The sequence below is a fragment of the Nomascus leucogenys genome, chromosome 18 (genome assembly GCF_006542625.1).
Source record: "Nomascus leucogenys isolate Asia chromosome 18, Asia_NLE_v1, whole genome shotgun sequence".
Taxonomy (NCBI): Eukaryota; Metazoa; Chordata; class Mammalia; order Primates; family Hylobatidae; genus Nomascus; species Nomascus leucogenys.
Window position 1 is genome coordinate 85,163,363 of NC_044398.1, and position 26,638 is coordinate 85,190,000.

The 26,638-nt window shown below is 48.0% G+C and overlaps 1 protein-coding gene and 1 non-coding gene across 4 annotated transcripts in view; both read right to left on the reverse strand.

The window, feature by feature from the left end:
* The window catches only part of TMC7 (transmembrane channel like 7), a 74,005-nt gene extending 50,291 nt beyond the window's left edge, over positions 1 to 23,714 (reverse strand). For all 3 annotated transcript variants that reach the window (XM_030798354.1, XM_003266089.3, XM_012497125.1), the window contains exons 1-2: positions 23,524 to 23,714; positions 2,771 to 3,014 (exon numbers count right to left, since the gene is read on the reverse strand). In XM_030798354.1, the coding sequence (XP_030654214.1) occupies positions 2,771 to 3,014; positions 23,524 to 23,590 (311 nt within the window). In that variant the 5' untranslated portion in view covers positions 23,591 to 23,714. The remainder of the gene's footprint in view (positions 1 to 2,770; positions 3,015 to 23,523) is intronic.
* On the reverse strand, positions 99 to 205 carry LOC115831305. The gene has a single exon (XR_004026828.1). It is a non-coding gene; the product is annotated as a U6 spliceosomal RNA (small nuclear RNA).
* Positions 23,715 to 26,638: the final 2,924 nt, after the last annotated feature.

Below are 26,638 nucleotides of genomic sequence, written 5' to 3' on the forward strand. Positions count from 1 at the left end.
GGTATAGAGCAGTAGTAGTTTATAAGAATTCAAAATCTGTGAATCTGAAAGAGTGGGAAATAAAATACATTATTTATTTATTTGATTTTTAAATAAATTTATATATGGAATGCTTCATGAATTTGTGTGTCATTCTTCCTCAGAGGCCATGCTAATTTTCTCTGTATCACTCCAATTTTAGTATACGTGCTGCCAAAGGGAGCACTAAAATATTTTTTTTGTTTGTTTGTTTTTGAGACAACGTCTCGCTTTGTCACCCAGACTGAAGTGCAGTGGCACCATCTTGGCTTGCTGTAGCCTCAACCTCCTGGGCTCAGGTGATCCTCCTGAGTAGCTGAGACTACAGGAGTGCACCACCATGCCCAGCTAAATTTTGTAATTTTAGTAGAAACAGGGTTTCACCACATTGCCCAGGCTGGTCACAAACTCCTGAGCTCAAGCGATCCACCTGCTTCAGCCTCCCACATTGCTGGGACTACAGGTATGAGCCATTGTGCCAGCTAAAATACATTTACAAAGTCTCAATATTTTTTGAGAATACAAGACCACCCAAATTAAAAATAAAACCAAAGATAACATATTCTCAAACCTACAAGGCACAGTGTATCATCCAATGTGTTATTTTGTTTTGCTATTTTTTTCATAGAGACAGGATCTTACTCTGTCACCCAGGCTGGAGGGTAGTGGCACAATCATAGCTCACTGCAGCCCTCCTAGTCCTGGGCTTGAGTGATACACCTGCCTCAGCCTTCTGAGTAGCTGGGCCTATAGGCACACATCACCACACTCAGCTAATTTTTCTATTATTTATTTATTTATGTATTTATTTATTTATTTTGCAAAGACAGGGTCTTGCTATGCTGCCCAGGCTGGTCTGGAACTCCTGGTCTCAAGCAATCCTCCTGCCTCAGCCTCTCAAAGTGCTGTGATTACAGGCACGAGCCACTTTGCCCAACCCTTCTAATGCATTTATGCTACTGACCCTGTGGGGGGGAGTAATTCGAGAGTTAAGCAGAAATAACCACCTCTGCCATTAATCAGGTCAATGGGAAAATTATGTTTTAAATTCTTCAAGAATGGGGGAGATGGCAAGCTACCACCCAAATCCATTCTCCCCTTCTCTGGCACTAGCTGGAGACACTTCCCAGCCTCCCTGGCAGTTAGGTATGACCATGTGGCTAAATTCTCTCTGGTAGAAATGTAAAGAAAAGAGATATGTGCACCTTTCAGACTTGGCCCTTAACCCACTCCCAAAACTCCCGATTACTCAATGAATGTGTGAATGCCTCGTGGCCATGTGACTTTATAAACAGCTCTTTCCATTAGCGGGAGGAATCTCTTCCCACCCATTGAATCTGGACTGTGATCTGGTTAGACCACAGACTGCAGTAGGAGGGAAGCTGAGCTGGTTCTAAGCCTAGTCTCAGGAGGTTTTGCAGGCTTCTGATCCTCTCTTGGGCTCCAGCTGTTGCCATGCAAACAAACCCGAGCTATCCTGATGATACCATGTGATCATCCCAGCTGAAGCCACCCCAGACCAGCTTACAGCCAGCTGATCCCCAACCTGGATCAGCAGAGCCATCTCCCCAACCACAGCCGACTATGGATAAAGATTCAGCCCAACTGAAACTAGAAGGATTTGTCCAGCTGACTGGTAGACTTGAGAAACTATTGTTTTAGGCTACTCAGTTGTGGGGTGATTTATTCTGCGTAGCTAACTAGTATACTCATACTCCAAACTCTTTCTTTTTGTACTGCTTGGTTGCAGACAAAAATGAGGTTTTAGGGGTATGCAGAGCCACAAGATGGAAAGAGCCTGGGCCCCTGAATGGCTGCAAAGTCCCCCACTGACCTGAACCTAGTACTTTATGCTAGCAAGAAATAAACTTCTGCCATACACAGTGGCTCATGCCTGTAATCCCAGCACTTTGGGAGGCCGAGGCGGGCGGATCACCTGAGGTCAGGAGTTCGAGACCAGCGTGGCCAACATGGCGAAACCCCGTCTCTACTAAAAACACAAAATTAGCTGGGCACGGTGGCACATGTCTGTAATCCCAGCTACTCGGGAGACTGAGGCAGGAGAATTGCTTGAACCTGGGAGGCAGAGGTTGCGGTGAGCCGAGATTGTGCCACTGCACTCCAGCCTGGGCAACAAGAGCGAGACTCCGTCTCAAAAAAAAAAAAAAAGGAAAGGAAAAAGAAAGAAGGAAACTTCTTCTTCTTTTTTTTTTTTTTATTTTGAGACGGAGTCTCGCTCTGTTCCCCAGGCTGGAGTGCAGTGGTGCCACCTCGGCTTACCACAACCTCTGCCTCCTGGGTTCACGCCATTCTCCTGCCTCAGCCTCCTGAGTAGCTGGGACTACAGGTGCCCACCACCACGCCCGGCTAATTTTTTGTATTTTTAGTAGAGATGGGGTTTCACTGTGTTAGCCAGGATGGTCTCGATCTCCTGACCTTGTGATCCGCCCATCTCGGCCTCCCAAAGTGCTGGGATTACAAGCATGAGCCACCGTGCCCGGCCTAGAAAGAAACTTCTAATATGTTGAGTATGTTTGGATATCTTTTTTTTTTTTTTTTTTTTTTAAGGCTAGTCAAGTGAAGCAGTAGGAGTGGAGAAGAAAGTTCGGGTATCTTTGTCAAACAGGCTTACCTTACCCTAAGGAATAAAATTTTAATTATATGAGCTCTTCAGGAAATGCATTTCATGCACAAAACATACCTCTGGGCCATAACATACACAATGCAGGTTCCAGGTGGCTAGTGAACAAACCTTAATCTCCGCTTCTCAGAGATGTTCAGTGCATAATTTCGAAGGGATTGGCTGCTGAGGTTTTCAGCGATTCTGTCCTCCAGCTGGGAGCTGTAAAAGTCAGTTGGCTTTAGCAAAGTGCCGCTTTGCTTGTCCCGGGAACGGACAGTCGTTCTCCTGCGTGCAATGGACCGGTAGCTTGGCAATTCTTGGAGGAAGTTCACAGGTGGAGAGGAGAAGCAACTGGAGTCTAGAGAGAGGTTCTCTACGTAAAAGAAAAGAAAGCCATGATTCACTCCAGTGAGTTCGTAAGCCTAGCAGGAAACTTGGATCTTGCACATCATCACTGAACCTTGCAGATAGTTACTAGCCTGGGTCGGTGACGACAGCATTTTGATCTTATTTTATTTACCACAGTGGTGCTCAGGACAATGAAATCATCTGCAGATGGGTGCACTTTCTGCAGATGCGTTTGCAGACATGCTTTAAATTGCACAATATCTGATTTCCAGTGTTTGGCTGCAGACACTAGCTAAAAGCATGGCCTTGGGAAAGTTATCTAAACTTGCCCAAAGTTTTAAATATTTTAAATATTCATCAAATGGGGCTAGTAATATTTGCTCCAACTTCCTCCCACAGTGTAGGGTATAGGAATGTATTCAATAAAACTCTAAAAAGCATAAAGTATACTATGCAAATGCATGGCAACAATATCAACAACAATAATAATAGCATTTCCTGTGTGTCAGGCATGGTGTTAAGAGCTTCACACATATTCATGGGATCTGGGCTGGCCTCCTGATCTGCTTGGACCAACAGAACACAGCAGAAGTGATGCTGGGCCAGCTCTAAGCCCAGCCTTAGGAGGTCTTACAGACTTCTGCTTCTCTCTGGAGCCCAGCCAGAACAAGCCTGAGCTAGCCTGCTGGGAGATGAGACTGTGAGATGACCGTCCCAGCTGAGGCCACTCCAGACCAGTCTTCAGCCAGCTTGACCGCCCTGCTAACCACACACACTCAGAATGAATGACATTCCTAATTTGCTTGCATTTAGAGAGCTGGTGATTGGGCGCACTGCAGACAAAGTCAGGGTTGACAGCAAAACCCTTATCGTTTCTATATCAGGCCAGAGCTAGAAGCCAAGCTTTGCTGTGTCTTGGGCAGCAGGCTAAGGCAGGTCGGCTTTCTGCTGAAGGGGAGGGAAGCTGCCTTCAAGATGGGTTTTATCCCTGATAAGATTTTAGTTGCAGGAAGTTCACTCTGAGTAGAGACAGATAGGACTCAAGGAGAAGAGGGGATAGGCAGCCATAATTACCTAAGCAATTACCCCTATGCAGCAAAGCTTCTATGGCTTCATCATCGATGCTAAATGCTTGAGTTTGGATCCCCACTCTGTCACTTATTAGCTGTGTGTCTTTGTGAAAGTTACTTAACCTTTCTAAGCCTCAGTTTCCACATCGCAAATATTCATTCAACAACTCTATCTACCATGTGTCATATCCGGAGCTAAGGGAACTGCAATGAACAAGGCAAGTGCCCTACTCACGTGGCAGTTATATTCTGAGATGGGGGAGAGGGATATCAAATAATAAACAGGTAGTAAATATTATGCCAGGAAGAGATAAGTGCAATGAAAAAAAAAAAAAAAGAACAGAGTGGTGTCAGGGGACAGAGGTGATATGACGGGGGATGAACTGTTTTTGATAAGGTGGGGTCAGGTATGGTCTCTCTTTTTTCTTGAGACGGAGTCTCGCGCTGTCACCCAGGCTGGAGTGCAGTGGCGCACGATCTCAGTCTCTCTTTAAAGGTGACATTTGGCTGAGGCTGAATGAAGGGAAGGGGTGAGACCCCCTTAATATTTTGGGAAAAGCACCCCAGGCAGAGGGAACCCGTAAGTGGAAAGGCCCAGAGGCAGGAGTGTGTGTGACAGGTTGGAGGAAGAGTTAATGAGCAAGAATCTGGTAGGCGGTTCCATTGGTGACCTCCAATGAGTCACACTGGCCCTCTGCGTGGTCCCCTCCTTGAATCTGCACAGGATCTGTGCTTGCTTTAACCAAAGGACTCAGTGGAAGTAATGCTCTGCCATTTCCAGCCCAAAGTCATAAGAGGGCCTTGCAGTAGCCACTTCTGTGTTCTTGGGCCAGGGTCGCCTGGTAGGAAGTCCAACTACCTAGGACAACGAGGTGGAGAGGAAGAGCCCCTAAGCCTACAAAAAGAACCAACAACCTGGGTGACTGCAAGAACCAAGGCCCCAGGCTCGTGTCTTCAACCCCCTGGGACAGCCAGGCACGGTGGCTCACACCTGTAATCCCAGCACTTTGGGAGGCCGAGCCAGGCGGATCACCTGACATGGGGAGTTCAAGACCAGCCTAGCCAACATGGTGAAATCCCATCTCTACTAAAAATACAAAAAAAAATTAGCTGGGCGTGGTGGCACATGCCTATAATCCCAGCTACTCAAGAGGCTGAGGTATGAGAATAGCTTGAACCTGGGAGGCAGAGGTTGCAGTGAGCCAAAATTGGACCGCTGCACTCCAGCCTGAGTGACAGAGCAAGACTTCGTCTCAAAAAAGCAAAACGAAAGAAAAAAAAAAAACCCTGGGGCATCTTCACCAGGCATCGCCGTGATGTGGCCACCTTGGGCACTCCAGCCCCAGCAGACATCCCAGGCAGCTCCCCTGTGCCCTGCATCATCCCTGATGCACAGAATCAGCACAAATAATAACATGGCTTAAGCCAGCACGTTTGGAGCCGTGTGTTGAGCAACAATAGGTATTTAGGACAGGGAGAATGGAAACGCTGAAGTCAGAGGGGTGGCTGGGGTCGAACCAAGTCGGGCTTTGCAGGCTGTGGCAGGACCTTGGGATGTCGTGCTTTGACTGCGTTTTAAAATGTCACCCTGGGCCGGGCACGGTGGCTCACGCCTGTAATTCCAGCACTTTGGGAGGCCAAGGCGAGGGGATCACCTGAGGTTGGGAGTTCAAGACTAGCCTGACCAACATGGAGAAACCCTGTCTCTACTAAAAATACAAAATTAGCCGGGCACGCTGGCTCATGCCTGTAATCCCAGCTATTTAGGATCGAACCCAGGAGGCGGAGGTTGCAGTGAGCCGAGATCGTGCCATTGCACTCCAGCCTGGACAACATGAGCGAAACTCCATCTCAAAAAAAAAAAAAAAAAAAAAAAAAAAAAAGGCCACCCTGGAGGCTGCAAGGGCAAGGCTGGGGTCAGGACTTGCTACACAGCCTGTTTATGAACATTAAAGGGGATCACATGGATAGAAGGTCCCAGGCAGTGCTTGGCACACACAGGGCTCCATAAAGGCACCAACCGGATGAGGATGGGCAGGGGCAGGGCCAGGTGGGGACCGATCAAGGCCTGGCTCTGACACTGTAATCTTTGCCTTTCTCAGATGGGCAAGTTCAGACACAATGGAGCAGCTGTCCCCACTGTAGATGACACACGGACACGTGGCTGGGGCCCTGCCAATTGCCATGTGCAAGTCTACGAGCCTCACCCACCCTTCTACCTCCCTGCCTGGCACACCCTGAGGATATGACACACTTCCATTAGTGGCAGTGGCTCCCCAGAGCCAATATGAGTAGGGTGGGTGTGGCCCCTGAAAAGGAAAAGGGTCTACGCCCTGCATGGAGGCTACTCTCCCGCTAGCAGAAACAAAGAGCTATTATTAACCACAAACAAAGGTCTTTGAATATAGAACAGCATGGACCTACTGAATATTCAACAGCTGTGGGGTCAGGGGCCCCAGGCTGGAGCCTGGGTTGGTTTAAAACACTGGCCTGTCACCCACCAGCCAAGCCACCCCAGGAGAGACCACAGCTGCCTCAGAGTCACGTTTTTCTCATCTCGGGAATGGAGGATTTAATACCATGGGCCTCATCAGCACGATGGTGAGGAAGGAGTTGCAAACAACATGAACAACACTGGCTAAGATTTATTGAGTACTTGCCTACCTTGTACCAGGCTATTTAAAGTATTTAACATGAGGGCCGGGCGTGGTGGCTCACGCCTATAATGCCAGCACTTTGGGAGGCCGAGGCGGGTGGATTACGAGGTCAGATCGAGACCATCCTGCTAACATGGTGAAACCCCGTCTCTACTAAAAATACAAAAAATTAGCCGGGCATGGTGGTGGGTGCCTGTGTAGTCCCAGCTACTCGGAAGGCTGAGGCAGAAGAATGGCGTGAACCCGGGAGGCAGAGCTTGCAGTGAGCAGACATCGCGCCACTGCACTCCAGCCCGGGCGACAGAGCGAGACTCCGTCTCAGAAAATAAATAAATAAAATAAAGTATTTAACATGCATCATCACACTTAATACTCCAAACTACTCTTTGGAGAGAATTATCCCCATTGTGCCAGCACGGTCTCAGCTACTTTGGGAGGCTAAAGCAGGAGGACTGCTTGAGCCCAGGAATTCAAGACCAGCCTGGTCAACATAACAAGACTCCGACTCCAAGAAAAAAAAAAAAAAAAAAGACAAAAGACAAACAAAAGAATTATCTCCTTATTACAAATTAATAACTGAGGCTCAGACAATTAGTGAGTGTTGCTTGCTCACACAGTAAGTGTTGGAACTAGGAACCCATCACAGGTTTATCAGACCCCAAAGCTGTAGTCTTCATCATGAAAAAATTCAGGGGGCCATGGATTTAAAAGTGCTTTGTAAATGTTAAAATACCATATAAGCTGGGCACGGTGGCTCATGCCTGTAATCCCAGCACTTTGGGAGGCTGAGGCAGGTGGATCACTTGGGGTCATGAGTTCAAGACCAGCCTGGCCAACATGGTGAAACTGCATCTCTATTAAAAATACAAAAATTAGCCAGGCATGGTGGCGGGCGCCTGTAATCCCAGCTACTCAGGAGGCTGAGGCAGGAGAATTGCTTGAACCCAGGAGGTGAAGGTTGCAGTGAGCCGAGAACACGCCACTGCACTCCAACCTGGGCAACAGAGCAAGACTCCATCTCAAAAAATATATATAAATAAATAAATAAAAATAAAAATAAAATTCCATACAAATCAATTAGGTAATTATCCTGTTTTTCATACACCACCTACCCCCTCCCAGGAAGAACTGTTCTGACTTTTCCTCTTTAGACACTCCAGGGAAGTTCCTCAACTTCAAACAAAAAATGTCATGACCATGTCTTTGAACACAGGCATCATTATTTTTATAACTAGGATCCACCTCCTCTTGTTTGCATATAGGAACACACACTTTTCCCAGCATGACGTCACCTCATTTCTCACGCCAACCTGCAGAGGTAAGCACAGAGGGCTTCACTGCCCTGGTATTTTTTATTTTTTTTGAGACAGGGTCTTGCTCTATTGCCCAGGCTGGAGTGTACCCTGAACTCCTGGGCTCAAGCGGTCCTCCCACCTCAGCCTCCCAAATAGCTGGGACTACAGATGCACACCACTACACCTGGCTAATTTTTTTTTTTTTTTTTTTTTTTTTTTTCAGTTTTTAGTAGAGACAGAGTCTTGCTTTGTTGCCTAGGCTGGTCTCAAACTCCTGGGCTCAAGTGATCCTCCCACCTTAGCCTCCCAAAGAGCTGGGATTACAGGCATAAGCCACCACCCCTGGCCTGCTGTGGCTTCCCAACAGGGAAACTGAGGCCCAGGCATGGTGACTTGCCCAAGGCTTGAGTGTCAAGACAGACTCCTGGTTTTACCGCAGGTCATTTCAACACTTAGAGCCTTGATGTCCTTCTCATCCTTAAAGAATAAGATAGTCTCATTACAGTTATTATCAGACATTCTACGGAACTGGTCCAGCCAAGGGCCTTGCTGTTGGGATGGCCACTATAGTCCTGTGGTCAGCGTGGACTGCTGTTGACCATCTGCACAGGAGTGGGTAGCATATTTCAGATATCGGGGTGCCTCTATCTAAGAATGCCTAGAACTTCTTGGTCACTGGAGCCAGATTTCAGCAATTAGGAGATTATTACTTAGGTGGGAGGATGACTGGGTAATTCCAGGAGACGTGAGGGAGCAGGGCCAGGCATAGCCAATTTTTCTGCCATATACTATTCTTCTGGGTTAAGGACAAAGTCTCTCCGAGGCTTAAAAGCGGTGTCTTGCTCATGGAAGGCCCTGCATCCAGGCTGGGCACTGTGGCTCACACCTGTAATCCCAGCACTTTGGGAGGCCAAGGCGGGTGGATTACCTGAGGTCAGAAGTTCAAGACCAGCCTGACCAACATGGTGAAAGCCCGTCTCTACTAAAAAAATACAAAATTAGCCGGGCATGGTGATACATGCCTGTAATCCCACTACTTGGGAGGCTGAGGCAGGAGAATCAATTGAACCCAGGCGGCGGGGGTTGTAGTGAGCCGAGATCACTCCATCACACTCCAGCCTGGACAACAACAGCGAAACTCCATCTCAAAAAAAAAAAAAAAAAAAAAAAGAGCGGCCCTCCATCTGAAGAATGAGGGAATGAGCAGTGGCAGAGGCAGGTACATCTGGAGAGCATCCTGAGGTCCTTTCTTGGCAACTTTTCCCACAGGACACCACATCCTACCAACAGGCATGAACCCTCCCAGGATGTGGGCACCAGCCAAGTATGATCTAAATGGCACTAAAACCACCACCAGCTTCCCCCGCGTTCTAGCCAAGAAACTTGCCCAACCGTATTTGGTGCTGAGTTCACAGCAGGGGTTTCTTTCCCACACAAAGTGTCATGGAAACTCTGGGTAAAAAGGGACCTTGTAGGTCACTGGGTCCGGGCCTCTCACCAGCTGCTATGGGAATTAATTCTGTTTGACAACTTGCGTGGATCCTCTCTCTGTGCCAGACTCCAGACTGGAGGTTGGGACTCTGGAGAAGATGAAGACTTGCTCTGTGCTTTGATGAGCTTTTTGCTCACTCCTTCAAACACCACATAGCTCCTAAGTGCCCACTCCACCACACTCACTCACCCATGTTACTACTCCATCCTTTTTGTGTTGTTTGTTTAATACAAGGTTTTGCTCTGTTGCCCAGGCTGGAGTGCAGTGGTACCATCATAGCTCACTGCAGCCTTGATCTCCCAGGCTCAGGCAATACTCCTCGCCTCAGCCTCCTGAGTAGCTGGGACCACAGGTGTGCACCACTACACCCAGTTAATATACATATATTTTAGTAGAGATGAGGTCTCGTTATGTTGCCCAGGCTAGCCTCGAACTTCTGGGCTCAAGTGATCCTCCTGCCTCAGCCTCCCAAAGTGCTGGGATTATAGGTGTGAACCACCACACTCAGCCTAGTCTGTCCTTTTTAATTGTTTACCTGTGTGTTGTCTCTGACTCTACAACCTCTATGAAGGCAGGGAGCTTGTCTCTTTCTGTCACTGCTGAATTACCAGGGTCTAGCACAGAGCCTGGTGCAGGACAGTTGCTTAATAAATAACTCCTAAGTTGAATGAATAAATAATTCAGGAATGAATGAATTTCGTCCTGAGGATACAAGATACGTTAGATCACCCACCAAGCCAACCAAAGTACTTTACATACCAGGAAAGCAAGGATGTCAAAAAAATGAGTAAAAGATTTTAGGAATTTAAGCCTTGAATATTATTCTTTTCTATATGAATGATGTATTTTTTTTCACAATACAAAACGTTTTGTTGTTTTATGTTTTGTTTTTGAGACAGGATCTCACTCTGTCACCCACGGTAGAGTGCAGTGGTGCCATTTCCACTCACTCTGCCTCCCAGGCTCAAGCAATCCTCCGGCCTCAGTCTCCCAAGTAGCTGGGACTACAGGTGTGCGCCACCACACCTGGTTAATGTTTTGTATTTTTTGTAGAGATGGGGTTTTACCATATTGCCCAGACTGGTCTCAAACTCCTGGACCCAAGCAATGCACCTGCTTCCACCTCCCAAAGTATTGAAATGACAGGGGTGAGCCACCACACCCGGAACAAAAATAATTTAAAGGGTAAAAAAAGCTGGCAAAAAATATTGACTGAGATGTTGACCATATATCACATTCTTCCTATTTCAGGTACTTTACACAAACCAGCCCTATTAGAAATGTGCTTTGCTTTTTTTTTTCATGAAATGATAAAATGTCATGCACGCACACACAATTTGATATTACCAGTAAGTCGATGTAGGTATCAATCTCAGAACATTATAGACTTCTTTTCACTTGAATTGTTTTTATTTTTTGTTTTTCCTTTTGAGACAGAGTCTTGCTCTGTCACCCAGGCTGGAGTGCAGTGGTGCAATCTCAGCTCACTGCAACCTCTGCCTCCTGGGTTCAAGCAATTCTCCTGCCTCAGCCTCCCAAGTAGCTGGGATTACAGGCGTGTGCCACCACGCCTGGCTAAATTTTTGTATTTTTAGTAGAGCCGAGATTTCATCATGCTGGCCAGGCTGCTCTCAAACTCTTGGCCTCAAATGATCCACTTGCCTCGGCATCCCAAAGTGCTGGGATTATAGGCGTGAGCCACCATGCCTGGCTAAATTGTTTTTATTTTGGATGTTAAGTGGAGGTAGGGTGTCCAGATAATCTGTGCTTACAGCTACCAAAGGGTCTTAACCCAAGAACTCATAAAGCCCAGACTCGGCCGGGCGTGGTGGCTCACGGCCAATCGCCTTCGCGATTACACGCCTGTAATCCCAGAATTTTGAGAGGCCGAGGCAGGCGGATCACGAGGTCAGGAGATGGAGACTATCCTGGCTAACACGGTGAAACCCCGTCTGTACTAAAAATACAAAAAAATTAGCCAGGCGTGGTGGCGGGCACCTGTAGTCCCAGCTACTCGGGAGGCTGAGGCAGGAGAATGGCGTGAACTCGGGAGGCGGAGCTTGCAGTGAGCTGAGATCGCACCACTGCACACTCCAGCCTGGGTGACAGGGCAAGACTCTGTCCCAAAAAAAAAAAAAAAGTCCCCGGACTCTAGTTGAAGCTGCTATGACATGTCAATCAAGTGCAAGAAGCCCTCCAAAGCCAGGGGCTGATCACTGCCCTGCCCCTGGAAAGACCACCCACCCATCCATCCATTCACTTATTCACCCACCACTCAGTCACTCAGAAACAATTACTGAGCAACTATCACCACTCAAGCACTGTTCTAGGACTGCAACATAGCCTTGAACACCACACACCATTTCCCTGCTTTTATGAAACTTACATTCTATTTGGAGGAGACAGACATTAAACAAGTAAAAACAATGTATTTCAGATGCTGATAAGTGCACAGAGAAAAATAAGTCAGGGCATGGTGGCTCACCCTTTGTTGGGCTTTGGCAATGAAGGGCATGCTCCATATCTGCACTGTCCAATACAGTGGCCACTGGCCACATGGGACTATTAAGCAATTGAAATATGACTGGCTGGATGCAGTGGCTCACGCCTATAATCCCGACACTTTGAGAGGATGAGGCGGGAGGATTGCTTGAACCCAGGAGTTCAAGACCAACCTGGGCACCATAGTGAGACCCTGTCTCTACAAAAAAATAAAACATTTTTTTGGCTGAGGTAGGAGGATCGCTTGAGCCTGGAAGGTCAAGGCTGCAGTGAGCTGTGATCGAAGCAATGCACTCCAGCCTAGCCGACAGAGAGAGACACTGTCTCAAAATAAATAAATAAATACAGCGTAGAGGGGCCTCATTCACGGCAGCCCAGAGCTTAGTCTGAGAGGGGAGGAGCCAGAGGCCCTGGTAGCCTCCCGGATCTGCTAGACTTTGTAACAGTAGTGTCAGGAGAAACTGCATGAGTCACGCCAACTGGCACCCGGGTGGGGCCGGTGACTGGCTGGGTCTAAGGCTTTACAAACAGATGAGCAAACAGCCTTCAAGAGCAGTGACTAACTCCATCATCAGGGCTGCTGCCGGGCCTGGAACTCAAGCCCCTGCTTTTCATGCCCGTGGAGCATCTGGTTGAGTGTCTGTGGGGCAGTTACTGTGATTCTGTCTGTCCGAGAAGGTGGCAAGGCCTGGCAGTTAAGAGCACAGTTTCCCAACCCACCCTGCCTGGATTTAGACCCCAGCCTCACTTGCCGCCTGCATAACCTGGCAAGTTTCTTGACCATTCCGTGCCTCGGTTTTCCCACATGTAAAATGCGGACAGCGGTTCCTACCTCCTATAGCTGTCCTGAGGATTAGATGGCAATCATATGTAACGTGCTTAGAACAGAGGTCAGCAAACATTTTCTGTAAAGAGGTAAGAATGTACTATTCGCAATTACTCAGGTTTGTCCTTGTAGCAGGAAAGCAGCCACAGATAATCCATAAACAAATGGGCATGGCTGTGTTCTACTGAAGGTTTATTTACAAAAAAAAAGGTTGACCAGGCCCGGTGCTCACGCCTGTAAACCCAGCACTTTGCGAGGCCAAGGCGGGTGGATCACGAAGACAGGAGTTCAAAACCAGCCTGGCCAAGATGTGAAACCCAGTCTCTACCAAAAATACAAAACAATTAGCCGAGCGTTGTAGCGGGTGCCTGTAATCCCAGCTACTTGGGAGGCTGAGGCACAGAATTGCTTGAACCCAGGAGGCGGAGGTTGCAGTGAGCTGAGATGGCACCACTGTATTCCAGTGTGGGCGACAGAGCGAGACTCTGTCTCAAAAAAAAAAATTTAAAAAAAGTCCGTGCGTGGTGGCTCACGCTTGTAATCCCAGCACTTTGGGAGGCCAAGGCAGGCGGATCATGAGGTCAGGAGATCGAGACCACCCTGGCTAACACGGTGAAACCCCGCCTCTACTAAAATACAAAAAAAAAAAAACTAGCCAGGCATAGTGGCAGGCGCCTGTAGTCCCAGCTACTCGGGAGGCTGAGGCAGAAGAATGGCATGAACCTGGGAGGCAGAGCTTGTGGTGAGCCGAAATCGCGCCACTACACTCCAGCCTGGGTGACAGAGCGAGACTTCGTCTCAAAAAAAAAAAAAAAAGGCTGGATTTGGCACAGGAGTTGTTTGCAGATCCTTGGCTCAAAACAGTGCCTGAGGCCGGGTGCGGTGGCCGGGTACAGTGGCTCAATCCCAGCACTTTGGAGGCCAGAGGCGGGTGGATCACCTGAGGTCAGGAGTTGGAGACCAGCCTGGCCAACATGGCAAAACCCTGTCTACTAAAAATACAAAAATTAGCTGGGTGTGGTGGTGGGCGCCTGTAATCCCAGCTACTTGGGGGTCTAAGACAGGAGAATCACTTGAATCCAGGAGTCAGAGGTTGCAGTGAGCCAAGATTACACCACTGCACTCCAGTCTGGGTGAAAGAGTGAGACACTATCTCAAAAAATAAAAAGGCTGGGCACAGTGGCTCACACCTGTAATCCCAGCACTTTGCAAGGCCGAGGCAGGCTGATCACTTGAGGTCAGTGTCAGGCCTCTGAGCCCAAGCTAAGCCATCATATCCCCAGTGACCTGTGCATATACATCCAGATGGCCTGCCTGTTTGGTGGTCTCTTCACACAGACACGTGACACATTTGGTGCCAAAACCCGGGACGGGAGGACTCCTTCGGGAGACCGGTCCCCTGTCCTCACCCTCACTCCGTGAGGAGATCCACCTATGACCTCAGGTCCTCAGACCAACCAGCCCAAGGAACATCTCACCAATTTCAAATCCGATAAGCAGTCTTTTCACTCTTCTCCGGCCTCTCTTGCTACCCTTCAATCTCCCTGTTGTTCCAATTCCAGTTCTTTTTCCTCTCTAATAGAGACAAAAGAGACACATTTTATCCGTGGAGGCAAAACTCCAGCACCAGTCACGGACTTGGGAAGACAGTCTTCCCTTGGTGTTTAATCACTGTGGGGATGCCTGTCTGATTATTCACCCACAATTCACTGGTGTCTGATCACTGCAGGGACGCCTGCCTTGGTCATTCACCCACATTCCCTTGGTGGCAAGTCAACTGTGGAGACGCCTGCTTTGGCTGCTCACCCACCCCCTTCTCCGTGTCTCTACCTTTCTCTTTAAACTTAACGTCCTTCACTATGGGCAACCTTCCACCCTCCATTCCCCCTTCTTCTCCCTTAGCCTGTGTTCTCAAGAACTTAAAACCTCTTCAAATCGCACCTGACCTAAAACTTAAATGCCTTATTTTCTTCTGCAATACCACTTGGCCCCAATACAAACTCGACAGTAGTTCCAAGTGGCCAGAGAATGGCACTTTCGATTTGTCTATCCTACAAGATCTAGATAATTTTTGTTGAAAAATGGGCGAATTCCTACAAGATCTAGATAATTTTTGAAGAAAAATGGGAAATGGTCTGAGATGCCTGACGTCCAAGCATTCTTTTACACATTGCTCCTCCCTAGTCTCTGCTCCCAATGCAACTCATCCAAAATCTTTCTTCTTTCTCTCCTGTCTGTTCCTTCAGTCTCCACCCCAAGCTCTGAGTCCTTTGAATCCTTCTTTTCTAGAGACTCATCTGACCTCTCCCCTTCTCCCCAGGCTGCTCCTTGCCAGGCCGAGCCAGGTCCCAATTCTTCCTCAGCCTCTGCTCCCCAACCCTAGAATCTTTCTGTCACCTTCCCTCCTCACACCCGATCTGGCTTACAGATTCATTCTGCAACTAGCCCTCCCCCACCTGCCCAACAATTTCCTCTTAAAGAGGTGGCTGGAGTTAAAGGCATAGTCAAGGTTAATACTCCTTTTTTCTTTATCTGACCACTCCCAAATCAGTTAGCACTTAGGCTCTTTTTTATCAAATATAAAAACCCAGCCCAGTTCATGGCACATTTGGCAACAACCGTTAGACACTTTACTGTCCTAGACCCCAGAGGAAGGCCATCTTATTCTCAATATGCATTTTATTACCCAGTCCGCTCCTGACATTAGAAAAAGCTCAAAAAATTAGATTCCAGCCCTCAAACCCCACAACAGGACCTAATTAACCTCACTTTCAAGGTGTACAATAATAGAGTAGATGCAGCCAAGTAGCAACGTATTTCTGAGTTGCAATTACTTGCCTCCACTGTGAGAGAAACCCCAGCCACATCTCCAGCACACGAGAACTTCAAAACATCTGAACCGCAGTGGCCAGGCGTTCCTCCAGGGCCGCCTCCCCCAGGATCTTGCTCCAAGTGCTGGAAATCTGGCCACTGGGCCAAGGAATGCCCGCAGCCCAGGATTCCTCCTAAGCCGTGTCCCATCTGTGAGGGACCCAGTGGAAATCGGTCTGTCCAACTCACCCAGCAGCCACTCCCAGAGCCCCTGGAACTCTGGCCCAAGGATCCCTGACTCCTTCCCAGATCTTCTTGGCTTAGCGGCTGAAGACTGATGCTGCCCAATCACCTCAGAAGCCTCCTGGACCATCATGGATGCTTTGGGTAACTCTTACAGTGGAGAGTAAGTCTGTCCCCTTCTTAATCAATACACAGGCTACCCACTCCACATTACCCTCTTTTCAAGGGCCGGTTTCCCTTGCCTCCATAACCATTGTAGGTACTGATGGCCAGGCTGCTAAACCTCTTAAAACTCCCCAACTCTGGTGCCAGAAATAGGAACACTTTTACACTGTTGGTGGGACTGTAAACTGGTTCAATCATTGTGGAAGATAGTGTGGGGATTCTTCAGGGATCTAGAACTAGAAATACCATTTGACCCGGCCATCCCATTACTGGGTATATACCCAAAGGATTATAAATCATGCTGCTATAAAGACACATGCACATGTATGTTTACTGTGGCACTAGTCACGATAGCAAAGACTTGGAACCAACCCAAATGTCCATCAATGATAGACTGGATTAAGAAAATGTGGCACATGTACATCACGGAATACTATGCAGCCATAAAAAAGGATGAGTTCATGTCCTTTGTGGCAACATGGATGAAGCTGGAAACCATCATTCTCAGCAAACTATCACAAGGACAAAAAACCAAACACCGCATGTTGTCACTCATAGGTGGGAATTGAACAATTAAAACAGTTGGACACAGGAAGGGGAACATCACACACCGGGGCCTGTTGTGGGGTGGGGGGAGGGGGGAGGGATAGCATTAGGAGATATACCTAATGTAAATGACGAGTTAATGGGTGCAGCACACCAACATGGCACATGTATACATATGTAACAAACCTGCACATTGTGCACATGTACCCTAGAACTTAAAGTGTAATTAAAAAAATAAGTAAATAAATAAATAAATAAGAAACAATTGCTGCTTTGCATTTCTCTTTCCTCCAAAATCACCGAGGCCTCAATTTACTCATTGCTGAAAAAAGAGGACTCTGTATATTTTTAAATGAAGAGTGTTGTTTTTACCTAAATCAATCTGGCCTGGTATATGACAACATAAAAAAACTCAAGGATAGAGCCCAAAAACTTGCCGACCGAGCAAATAATTATGCTGAACCCCCTTGGGCACTCTCTTAATTGGATGTCCTGGGTCCTCCCAATTCTTAGTCCTTTAATAGCTGTTTTTCTCCTTCTCTTATTCGGAGCTTGTGTCTTCTGTTTAGTTTCTCAATTCATACAAAACCGTATCCAGGCCATCACCAATAATTCTATACAACAAATGCTCCCTCTAACAACCCCACAATATCACCCCTTACCCCAAAATCTTTCTTCAGTTGAATCTCTCCCACTGTAGGTTCCCACGCCGCCCCTAATCCCGCTCAAAGCAGCCCTAAGAAACATCACCCATTATCTCTCCATACCACCCCCAAAAATTTTCGCCGCCCCAACACTTTACCACTATTTTGTTTTATTTTTCTTATTAACATAAGAAGACAGGAATGTCAGGCCTCTGAGTCCAAGCTAAGCCATCATATCCCAGTGACCTGCACATATACATCCAGATGGCCTGAAGCAACTGAAGATCCACAGAAGTGAAAACAGCCTCAACTGATGACATTCCACCATTGTGATCTGTTTCTGCCCCACCCTAACTGATCAATGTACTTTGTAATCTGCCCCACTCTTAAGAAGGTTCTTTACAATCTCTCCCACCCTTAAGAAGTTTCTTTGTAATTCTCCCCACCCTTGAGAATGTACTTTGTGAGATCCACTCCCTGCCCCCAAAACATTGCTCTTAACTCCACCGCCTATCCCAAAACCTGTAAGAACCAATGATAATCCCACCACCCTTTGCTGACTCCTTTTTCGGACCCACCTGCACCCAGGCGAAATAAACAGCCACGTTGCTCACACAAAGCCTGTTTGGTGATCTCTTCACACGGACATGTGAGACAGGAGTTCGAGACCAGCCTGGCCAATGTGGTGAAACCTTGTCTCTACTAAAAATACAAAAATTAGCCGGGTATGGTGGTGGGCACCTGTAATCCCAGCTACTCGGGAAGCTGAGGCACAAAAATTGCTTGAACCCAGGAGGCAGAGTTTGCAGTGAGCCAAGATCACACGACTACACTTCGGCCTGGGCAACAGAGCTAGGTTCCATCTCAAAAAAATAAAATAAAAAGGAGTCACCTCCCCTGAGAGGCCTCTGGACCACCCCATCTGAGCAGGCCACTCTTCGTTCTCTATCTTACCATCTTGTTTGTTTCTGTCCCAGCAGTTAGGGCTACCTCTGATAATCCTATTTGTCCCTTTACTGTTTAGTGCGTCTCGCTTGACTAGAAGCTCCATGAAAGCAGAGACCCCACCTGCCTCCTTCGCCACTAGACCCCCAGGGCCTGGTATGTGGTGATCCCTCAGGGCCCATTTTCTTCCCTTCCTCCTCCTCCAAGGGTGGGGACAGAGCATCAGAAGGTCTAGGTGGCTCCGTACCCAAACAATGCTCCTTTAAAAGGAAACCAGATTGTGACAAAGGTCAGAGGCTGAAAAGTTATTTCCGCCTTTTATTCCTCTAAATTCTTCACTTCCTGAAAAAACAAACAAAAAAAAGCCACTGAGGGCCCTTGGACTTAATCCAGGCCTGAGTTGCTGGGCAGAGGTCAGTCTTGTCCAGACATGGGAAAAAAATAACTCGAGTCAGACGGGTGGGTCACCAGAGAACGAATCCAGCCTGCAAATGGCCTGTGCAATCTTCAGCTCTGTCCAGACCTGCCTCACTCTGGGGATGCCTTTAAAGGTGATGAACGACCTGGAAGAATGGGCTTAGAAGATAAGAGGGAAAAACAAATACCACAGGTCATGTGGTTATTTGTCTTCAAGTTTAACACCGTCTACTGGACTGAAAGACGTCCAAAGAATAGTTGTTCAACTACGTAAATTCCTTTTTTTTTTTTTTTTTGGAGACAGAGTCTCGCTCTGTTGCCCAGGCTGGAGTGCAATGGTATGATCTTGGCTCACTGCAAGCAACCTCTGCTCCCGGGATCAAGCCATTCTCCTGCCTCAGCTTCCCAAGTAGCTGGGACTACAGGCATGTGCCACCACACTCAGCTAATTTTTGTATTGTTAGTAGAGACGGGGTTTCACCATGTTGACCAGGCTGGTCTTGAACTCCTGACCTCAGGTGATCCACCCGCCTCGGCATCCCAGAGTGCTGGGATTACAGGTGTGAAACATGGTGCCCGGCCAACTACATAAATTCCTAATAACATATCTCCAGAAAGTATAGGCACAACAGCACATGCAGTCATCCCCGTAATCAAGTGCTCCGGGAGGCCAAGGCGAGAAGATCCCTTGAGCCCAGGAGTTTGAGACCAGCCTGGACAACACAGCAAGACTCTGTCTCTACAAAATATACAAAAGCTGGTCTGGGTATGGTGGCTCATGCCTGTAGGCGCACTTTGGGAGACCAAGGCAGGAGGATCGATTGAGCTCAGGAGTTCGGGACCAGCCTGGACAACATAACGAGACCCAGTCTCTACTAAAACTCAAGAAAATTAGCCAGATGTGGTTGCATGCACCTGTAGTCCCAGCACTTTGGGAGGCCAAGGCAGGAGGATCAATCAAGGCTGGGAGTTTGAGACTGCAGAAGGAAACACTGTCTCTTAAAAAAAAGGTCCAGCTAGAATCAGGGTCCAGCTCCACCACAAGAGCAGCTCCAGGGGCTGTTGAGTTTTGCCTCTACCATTCCAAGTAGTCCCTGCTCCACACCAAGTCCCACCATCTGGCAGTCAGGTCAGTCCAGCCACAGTCACATCAGGGCCCTTCCAGGTTCTTTCACTGAGTGCCCCTTGAGGAGGCTGGAGGAGAGGGCAATGACATTTGCTCTTGAGACTCCAGAGTCTAGATTTATAACTACTATGTTACAGCTGCCAGTGTGGCTGCAAGGACACTTCTTTCATTCATTCATTTATTCATTTACAATAGATGTAGCATCTGCTGTGTCAGATGTCATTCTAGGTTCTAGGGAAACAAGACAAAGACCCTGTTTTCCAAGGCATCCACATTCTAGGAAAGACTGCTACCAGCCTGGCACCGTGGCTCATGCCTGTAATCCCAGTACTTTGGGAGGCCGAGGTGGGTGGATCACTTGATGTCAGGAGTTCAAGACCAGCCTGGCCAACATAGTGAAACCCCGTTTCTACTAAAAGTACAAAAATCAGCCGGGCATGGTGGCACGTGCCTGTAGTCCCAGCTACTCAGGAGGCTGAGGCAGGAGAATCACTTGAACCTGGGAGGCGGATGTTGTGGTAAGCCGAGATCGCACCACTGCACTCCAGCCTGGGCAACAGAGTGAGTCTCCGTAAAAAAAAAAAAAAAAAAGACTGCTACTAAACCAGAAAATAACCAAACCAGATGACTTCAGGTGGTGGTAAGAGCTTTGAAAGAATAAGCAAGGTAACTAACTGGTCAGAGGAAGAGAGACGGGTGCTTTCCCTCAGATAGACCGCCCCAGAGGGCTGCCTCTCTGACATGACATTTGAGCACAGACCCAACAGGAAAAGGAAGAGGCTGCTCTATGGCCAGGCACAGTGGCTCACGCCTGTAATCCCAGCATTTTGGGAGGCCGAGGCGGGCAGATCACGAGGAGACAGAGACCATCCTGGCTAAGATGGTGAAACCCCGTCTCTACTAAAAATACAAAAAAATTAGCCGGGCGTGGTGGTGGATGCCTGTAGTCCCAGCTACTTGGGAGGCTGAGGCAGGAGAATGGCGTGAACCCAGGAGACGGAGCTTGCAGTGAGCCGAGATCGCGCCACTGCACCCCAGCCTGGGCGACAGCGAGACTCCATCTCAAAGGAAAAAAAAAAAGAACCAAGAGGAGTCCAGGCGAAGAGAACAGTAGATGCAAAGGCCCTGAGGCAGAAACAATCTTGGTATGCTGGAGGAATAGGAAGGCAGCCAGTGCAGCTGGAGCAGGATAGGTTAAGGGAGGATCAAGGTGATGAAGGCCTGGGAAGAGGGGCTGGGATCGAATCACCAGGTCCTGTTGGTTGCGATGGAAGAGCCTAGAGTTTATTCTCAGAGCAGTGAGAAGCCACTGGAAAGTTGTTTTTTGTTTTTTTTTGTTTTTGAGACAGAGTCTAGCTCTGTCACCCAGGCAGACTGCAGTGGTGCAATCTCGGCTCACTGTAACCTCTGCCTTCCGGGTTCAAGCGATTCTCCTGCCTCAAGCTCCCCAGTAGCTGGGATTACAGGCACATGCCACCACACTCATCTAGTTTTTTTTTTTTTTTTGAGACGGAGTCTCACTCTGTCGCCCAGGCTGGAGTACGGTGGCACAATCTCGGCTCCCTGCAACCTCCACCTCCTGGGTTCAAGCTATTCTCCTGCCTCAGCCTCCCGAGTAGCTGGGACTACAGGTGCGTGCCACCACACTTGGCTAATTTTTTGTATTTTTAGTAGAGACAGGATTTCAACGTGTTAGCCAGGATGGTCTTGATCTCTTGATCTCCTGACCTCGTGATCTGACCGCCTCGGACTCCCAAAGTGCTGGGATTACAGGCGTGAGCCACCATGCCTGGCCAGCCACTGTAAAGTTTTATGTAAGTGGGGTAGTGATCTGTTTTATCATTTAGAAGGATACACATCTCTCTTTCTTTTTTTAGAGACAGCGTCTAGTTCTGTCACTCAGGCTGGAGCCCAGTGGCACAATCATAGCTTACTGTAACCTCAAACTCCTGGGCTCAGGTGATCCTCCCGCCTTAGCATCCCAAAGTGCTGGATTACAGGCATGAGTCACCATGCCTGGTCACACTTCTCATTCTTTAAACCAGACCTCATTTGTCACCTCCCCCATCCCCCACCCCACCCCACAGACTGTCCTATAATGCCCATACAACAGGTCACTGTTTAGAAAGTGCTACAAAGTTAAAAAACAGTCCCTTCTGAGCCTCCCACCAATGTTGGTGGGTACAAGGTCAAAAAAAAAAAATCTCATCTATCTAAGGGGCATAGGAGACTTTTTAGTTAGAGGACCCAATTATAGTCCTCCTGAAAAGATGCCAAAAGTCCCCTTAAACACTTAGCAAAGATTCAAGAAAGATGAATCTCACATTCTTTGTATGGGAAATGAGGAACTTGACATCTTCAATATAATGGATTCCGCTAAAATAAGATGACGATCAATAGGAACCAACTAAAAAAATACTTGACTAGCTATTACTGAAAGGCTGAAATTCAGCTGACATGAGCAGTATTAATATTGAGCTAGAAAATAATTCGCATTGAATCCACCCCAACTTTTGTTTCTGATTTGGGTCTCTTCTAAATTTTTTTTTTCTTCTGGATATTGGGAACAATCCAATTTGAAGGCCTCAATGCCCAAATCTATACTCATGTTTTATTCTACATCCTTGGTTTCTGTTTTTGTTTTTTTTTTTTTTTTTTTTTTTTTTTTTTTGAGACAGTCTTGCTCTGTCGCCCAGGCTGGAGTGCAGTGGTGCGATCTCGGCTCACTGCAACCTCTGCCTCCCAGGTTCAAGCTATTCTCTGCCTCAGCCTCCCGAGTAGCTAGGATTACAGGCACCCACCAGCACACCCGGCTAATTTTTGTATTTTTAGTAGAGATGGGGTTTCACCATCTTGGCCAGGCTGGTCTTAAACTCCTGACCTCGTGATCCACCCGCCTCAGCCTCCCAAAGTGCTGGGATTACAGGCATGAGCCACCACGCTTGCCCCTACATCCTTGGATTCATTAAATCTCTATTCTAAGATTGAAAAAGAGAAAACATTGCAGATAAAACTTTACAGCAGGGTCTTGTGTTTTGTTCAGGACAAGATTCGTAAGCTCCAAATGCTACAAGGAACCCTGCCTGAGTGCTGGCAACTTTTTTATCCTGACTGGGCAGCGGTAGTACATATTTCTGTAGAAATTCATGGAGCTGTATACTTTACTGTAATTCTACCCAACACAAAAGATTATAATACTTGGCTGGCTACCATTTATTGTGACTGTCTGGCCACAATGCCAGGCACTGTGCTAGACACATCACAGGATTCTCAGCTAATCCCCGCACCATTCTATTCCCATTTTACTGATGAAGGATCTGAGGCTCAGAGAAGGCAAGCCACTTACCAAAGGTCCCACAGCAATAAACAGACAAGGCAGAATTCGGTTTCAAGTTGGTCTAACTGTATGTGAAGGCTGAAATGCCTGGGAGGCAGGCACCTCATACCAGAATGTTAGGCGTGGAGGGGGTGCTCGCAATGCTTTCATTTAACAGATGAGGCTATTGAAAGACTGTATCGGTCAACAGCTGGAAGACAAACCCACCACGGTCCAGACTGCAATTCTAGTGTCCTTTTGGCCCGGCTGGCTTCCACTGGATTGGATGAGGACGCGTTTGCGGAGAGAGCAGGAATAAGGAAGATCTCCTTCCCACCTGCTGTTCCCCAGAGCCGGGAGCACCCGGCGCCGGGGGTGGGAGGGAACAGCGGCCAGGCCGCGCCTCTAGCACCCGGCTCCCTCCGTGCGCCCTCGGACCCCAGGGGCACCGTCCCCGCGCGCGCTCCCTGCCGCCCTACCTGGATGGACCGCCGGCTGCCAGCTGGGCCTGCCAGGCGGGAGCGCACTGGCGCTGGACTCGCTCATGGCTGCGCCCCGCGCTCCTCAGAGGCTGCCGAGGACCCTCTCCAGCCGCCGCCGCCGCCTCCCCGGCCTTCCCTCGCGGAGCCGGGATTCCAGGTTCCGGCGCTGACATCACAGAAGCCGGAGTGGGGCGCCCCCGCGAGGAGCCGAGCATCAGGGACCGGCGAGGGGCTGCAGAGCCCGGGAGATCCGGCAAGGCTCCATCCAGCGGCGGCGACAAGCAGCGACCTCCCTGATGTCTCACTGAGCTTAAAAAATAAGAATAGAATGGGCGCACTGGGAGCCCAGTCCCCACCAGGACCCGGTACACCCATGTAACAAACATGCAAATGGACCCCCTGCATCTAAAATCAAACCTGATCTAATAAAGAAATAAATAACAAAAATAACCGGTTGGGCATGGTGGCTCACGTCTGTAATCCTCGCATTTTGGGAGTCCGAGGCTGGAGGATCACGTGAACTCAGAAGTTTGAGACCAATCTGGCCAACACAGTGAGACCCCATCTTTAAAATTGAAAAATAAAAAGTCCACACACAGAAAAACCCCCCAAGACTCCAAATCAGTGCATCTAGTAAGTTACCATTTGGGAACAAAAAGGAAACCAAAAAATATATTTGTACATGTTTGTAAATGCCTAAGCTATCTCCCTAGAGGGTGCAAAAAACTGGCTACCTGTGGTAGCCCTGGGTGGGGAGCTAGAGGGCGGAGTGAAGAGAAAACTACCTGCAGTGTTTGTCTTTTACGTTTTGCACTATATCCTCGTTTCATCTCTACCTCTGTTCGTGTGCAGGTTAAAAACATAAAATTGCCAGGCGCAGTGGCTCACGCCTGTAATCTCACCACTTTGAGAGGCTGAGGCGGGAGGATCACCTGAGGTCAGGAGTTCGAGACTAGCCTGGCCAACATGGTGAAACCCAGTCTCTACTAAAAATACAAAATTAGCCTGGCATGGTGGTGCATGCCTGTAGTCCCAGCTACCAGGGAAGCTGAGGCAGGAGAATCGCTGGAACCCAGGAGGCAGAGGTTGCAGTGAGCCAAGATCATGCCACTGCACTCCAGCCTGGCGACAGAGGGAGACTCCATCTCAGAAAAAAAAAAAAAAGAAAGAAAAAGAAAAGTAATTGCTAAATATAAATAAATGGGGAAAATGGAGAGAAATCTCCTGTGCAGATTTTGAAATCATTTACGTAGATACTTCAAGGATGGAGAGCTTAGCTCCCTACTCCTTAAGTGTGAGTTGCCCATAGTGACATCCTTCCAAAAGAGAGCAGTATGGAAGTGGTAGTGGAAGAGGGTGGGGGTGGGCTTTATATTAGATAATACCTGACAAACACTGTCTCAGACAGATGATCAAAGTTAACATCAGCCGGGCTCAGTGGCTCACACCTGTAATCCCAGCACTTTGGGAGGCGGAGGCAAGTGGATCACTTGAGGTCAGGAGTTCGAGACCAGCCTGGCCAACGTGGCGAAACCCCGTCTCTACCAAAAATACAAAAAAATTAGCTGGGCATGGTGGCAGGCGCCTGTAATCCCAGCTACTAGGGAGACTGAGGCAGGAGAATCTCTTGAACCCAGGAAGCGGAGGTTGCAGTGAGTCGAGATTGCACTACTGCACTCCAGCCTGGGCAACAGAGTAAGACTCCATCTCAAAAAAATAAATAAATAAGTAAATAAGTTAACATCAATATTAAGCCACGAGGATAGTGCGCACCCTTCCTACCATGTGATGAGAAGGGCACTTTACCTCTGTGGTCATAAGAAAAATATCAGACAAATTCAACTGAGGGGTATTCTACAGAATACCTGATTAGTATTCCTCAAAACTGTCAAGATCATTTAAAAAAAAAAAAAATAAGGAGGCTGGAGACTGGGTGTGGTGGCTCATGCCTGTAATCCCAGCACTTTGGGAGGCCAAGGCGGGTGGATTGCAAGGTCAGGAGTTCGAGACCAGCCTGGCCAAGATGGTGAAACCCTGTCTCTACTAAAAAATACAAAAAATTAGCTGTGTGTGGTGGCGGGCACCAGTAACCTCAGCTACTCAGGAGGCTGAGGCAGAGAATTGCTTGAACCCAGGAGGCGGAGCTTGCAGTGAGCCGAGATTGTGCCACTGCACTCCAGCCTGGGTGACAGAGCAAGACTCCGTCTCAAAAAAAAAAAGGAGGCTGGATGCAGTGGCTCATGCCTATAATCCCAGCACTTTAGAAGGCTGAGGTAGGAGGATGCCTTGAGCCCAGGAGTTGGAGACTAGCCTGAGCAACATAGTGAGATCCCATCTCTCCAAAAAATTTTAAAAATTATCTGAATGTGGTGGTGCACGCCTATAATCTGAGCTACTCAGTTCCTGGAACACAAGTTAAAACACATTAAAAACTATGGAAATCTTAACGAAGTAGGGACTTCAGTTAATAGTCATGTATCAATCTTGGTTCATTAATTGCGAGAAACGTACCATATTGATGTAGGATGTTAATAGTAGGGGAAACTGGGCGTGGGCCATGTGAAAACTCGCCAACTTATCCTCAGAGGTTTTCTGTAGATCTAAAACTATTCCAAAACAGAAAATTACGTGTGTGGGTAAGTAATTTCCTGGCTCAAAATAAAAGCTATTTTTTATTTATTTATGTATTTTGAGACAGAGTCTCACTCTGTTTTCCAGGCTGGCGGCAGTGGCACAATCTTGGCTCGCTGCAACCTCTGCCTCCCAGGTTCAAGCAATTCTCCTGCCTCAGCCTCCCGAGTAGCTGGGATTACAGGCACCTGCCACCACGCCGGCTAATTTTTGTATTTTTAGTAGAGATGGGATTTTGCCATGTTGGCCAGGCTGGTCTCAAACCACCGACCTCAAGTGAGTGCTGGGATGACAGGCATGAGCCACCGTGCCCAGCTGATAAAAGCTGTTTTTATTGTGGTTAAGAATAAGGTCACTGGATGGGATCCTGGTTTCTGATTATTTCTTATGTGAGCTGGACCGTGTGCCACAAACTTTCTGAGCCTGTTTTCTCATCTGTAAAATGGGGATACAAGACTAGAGCTTAGGTCCCAGGGCTGTG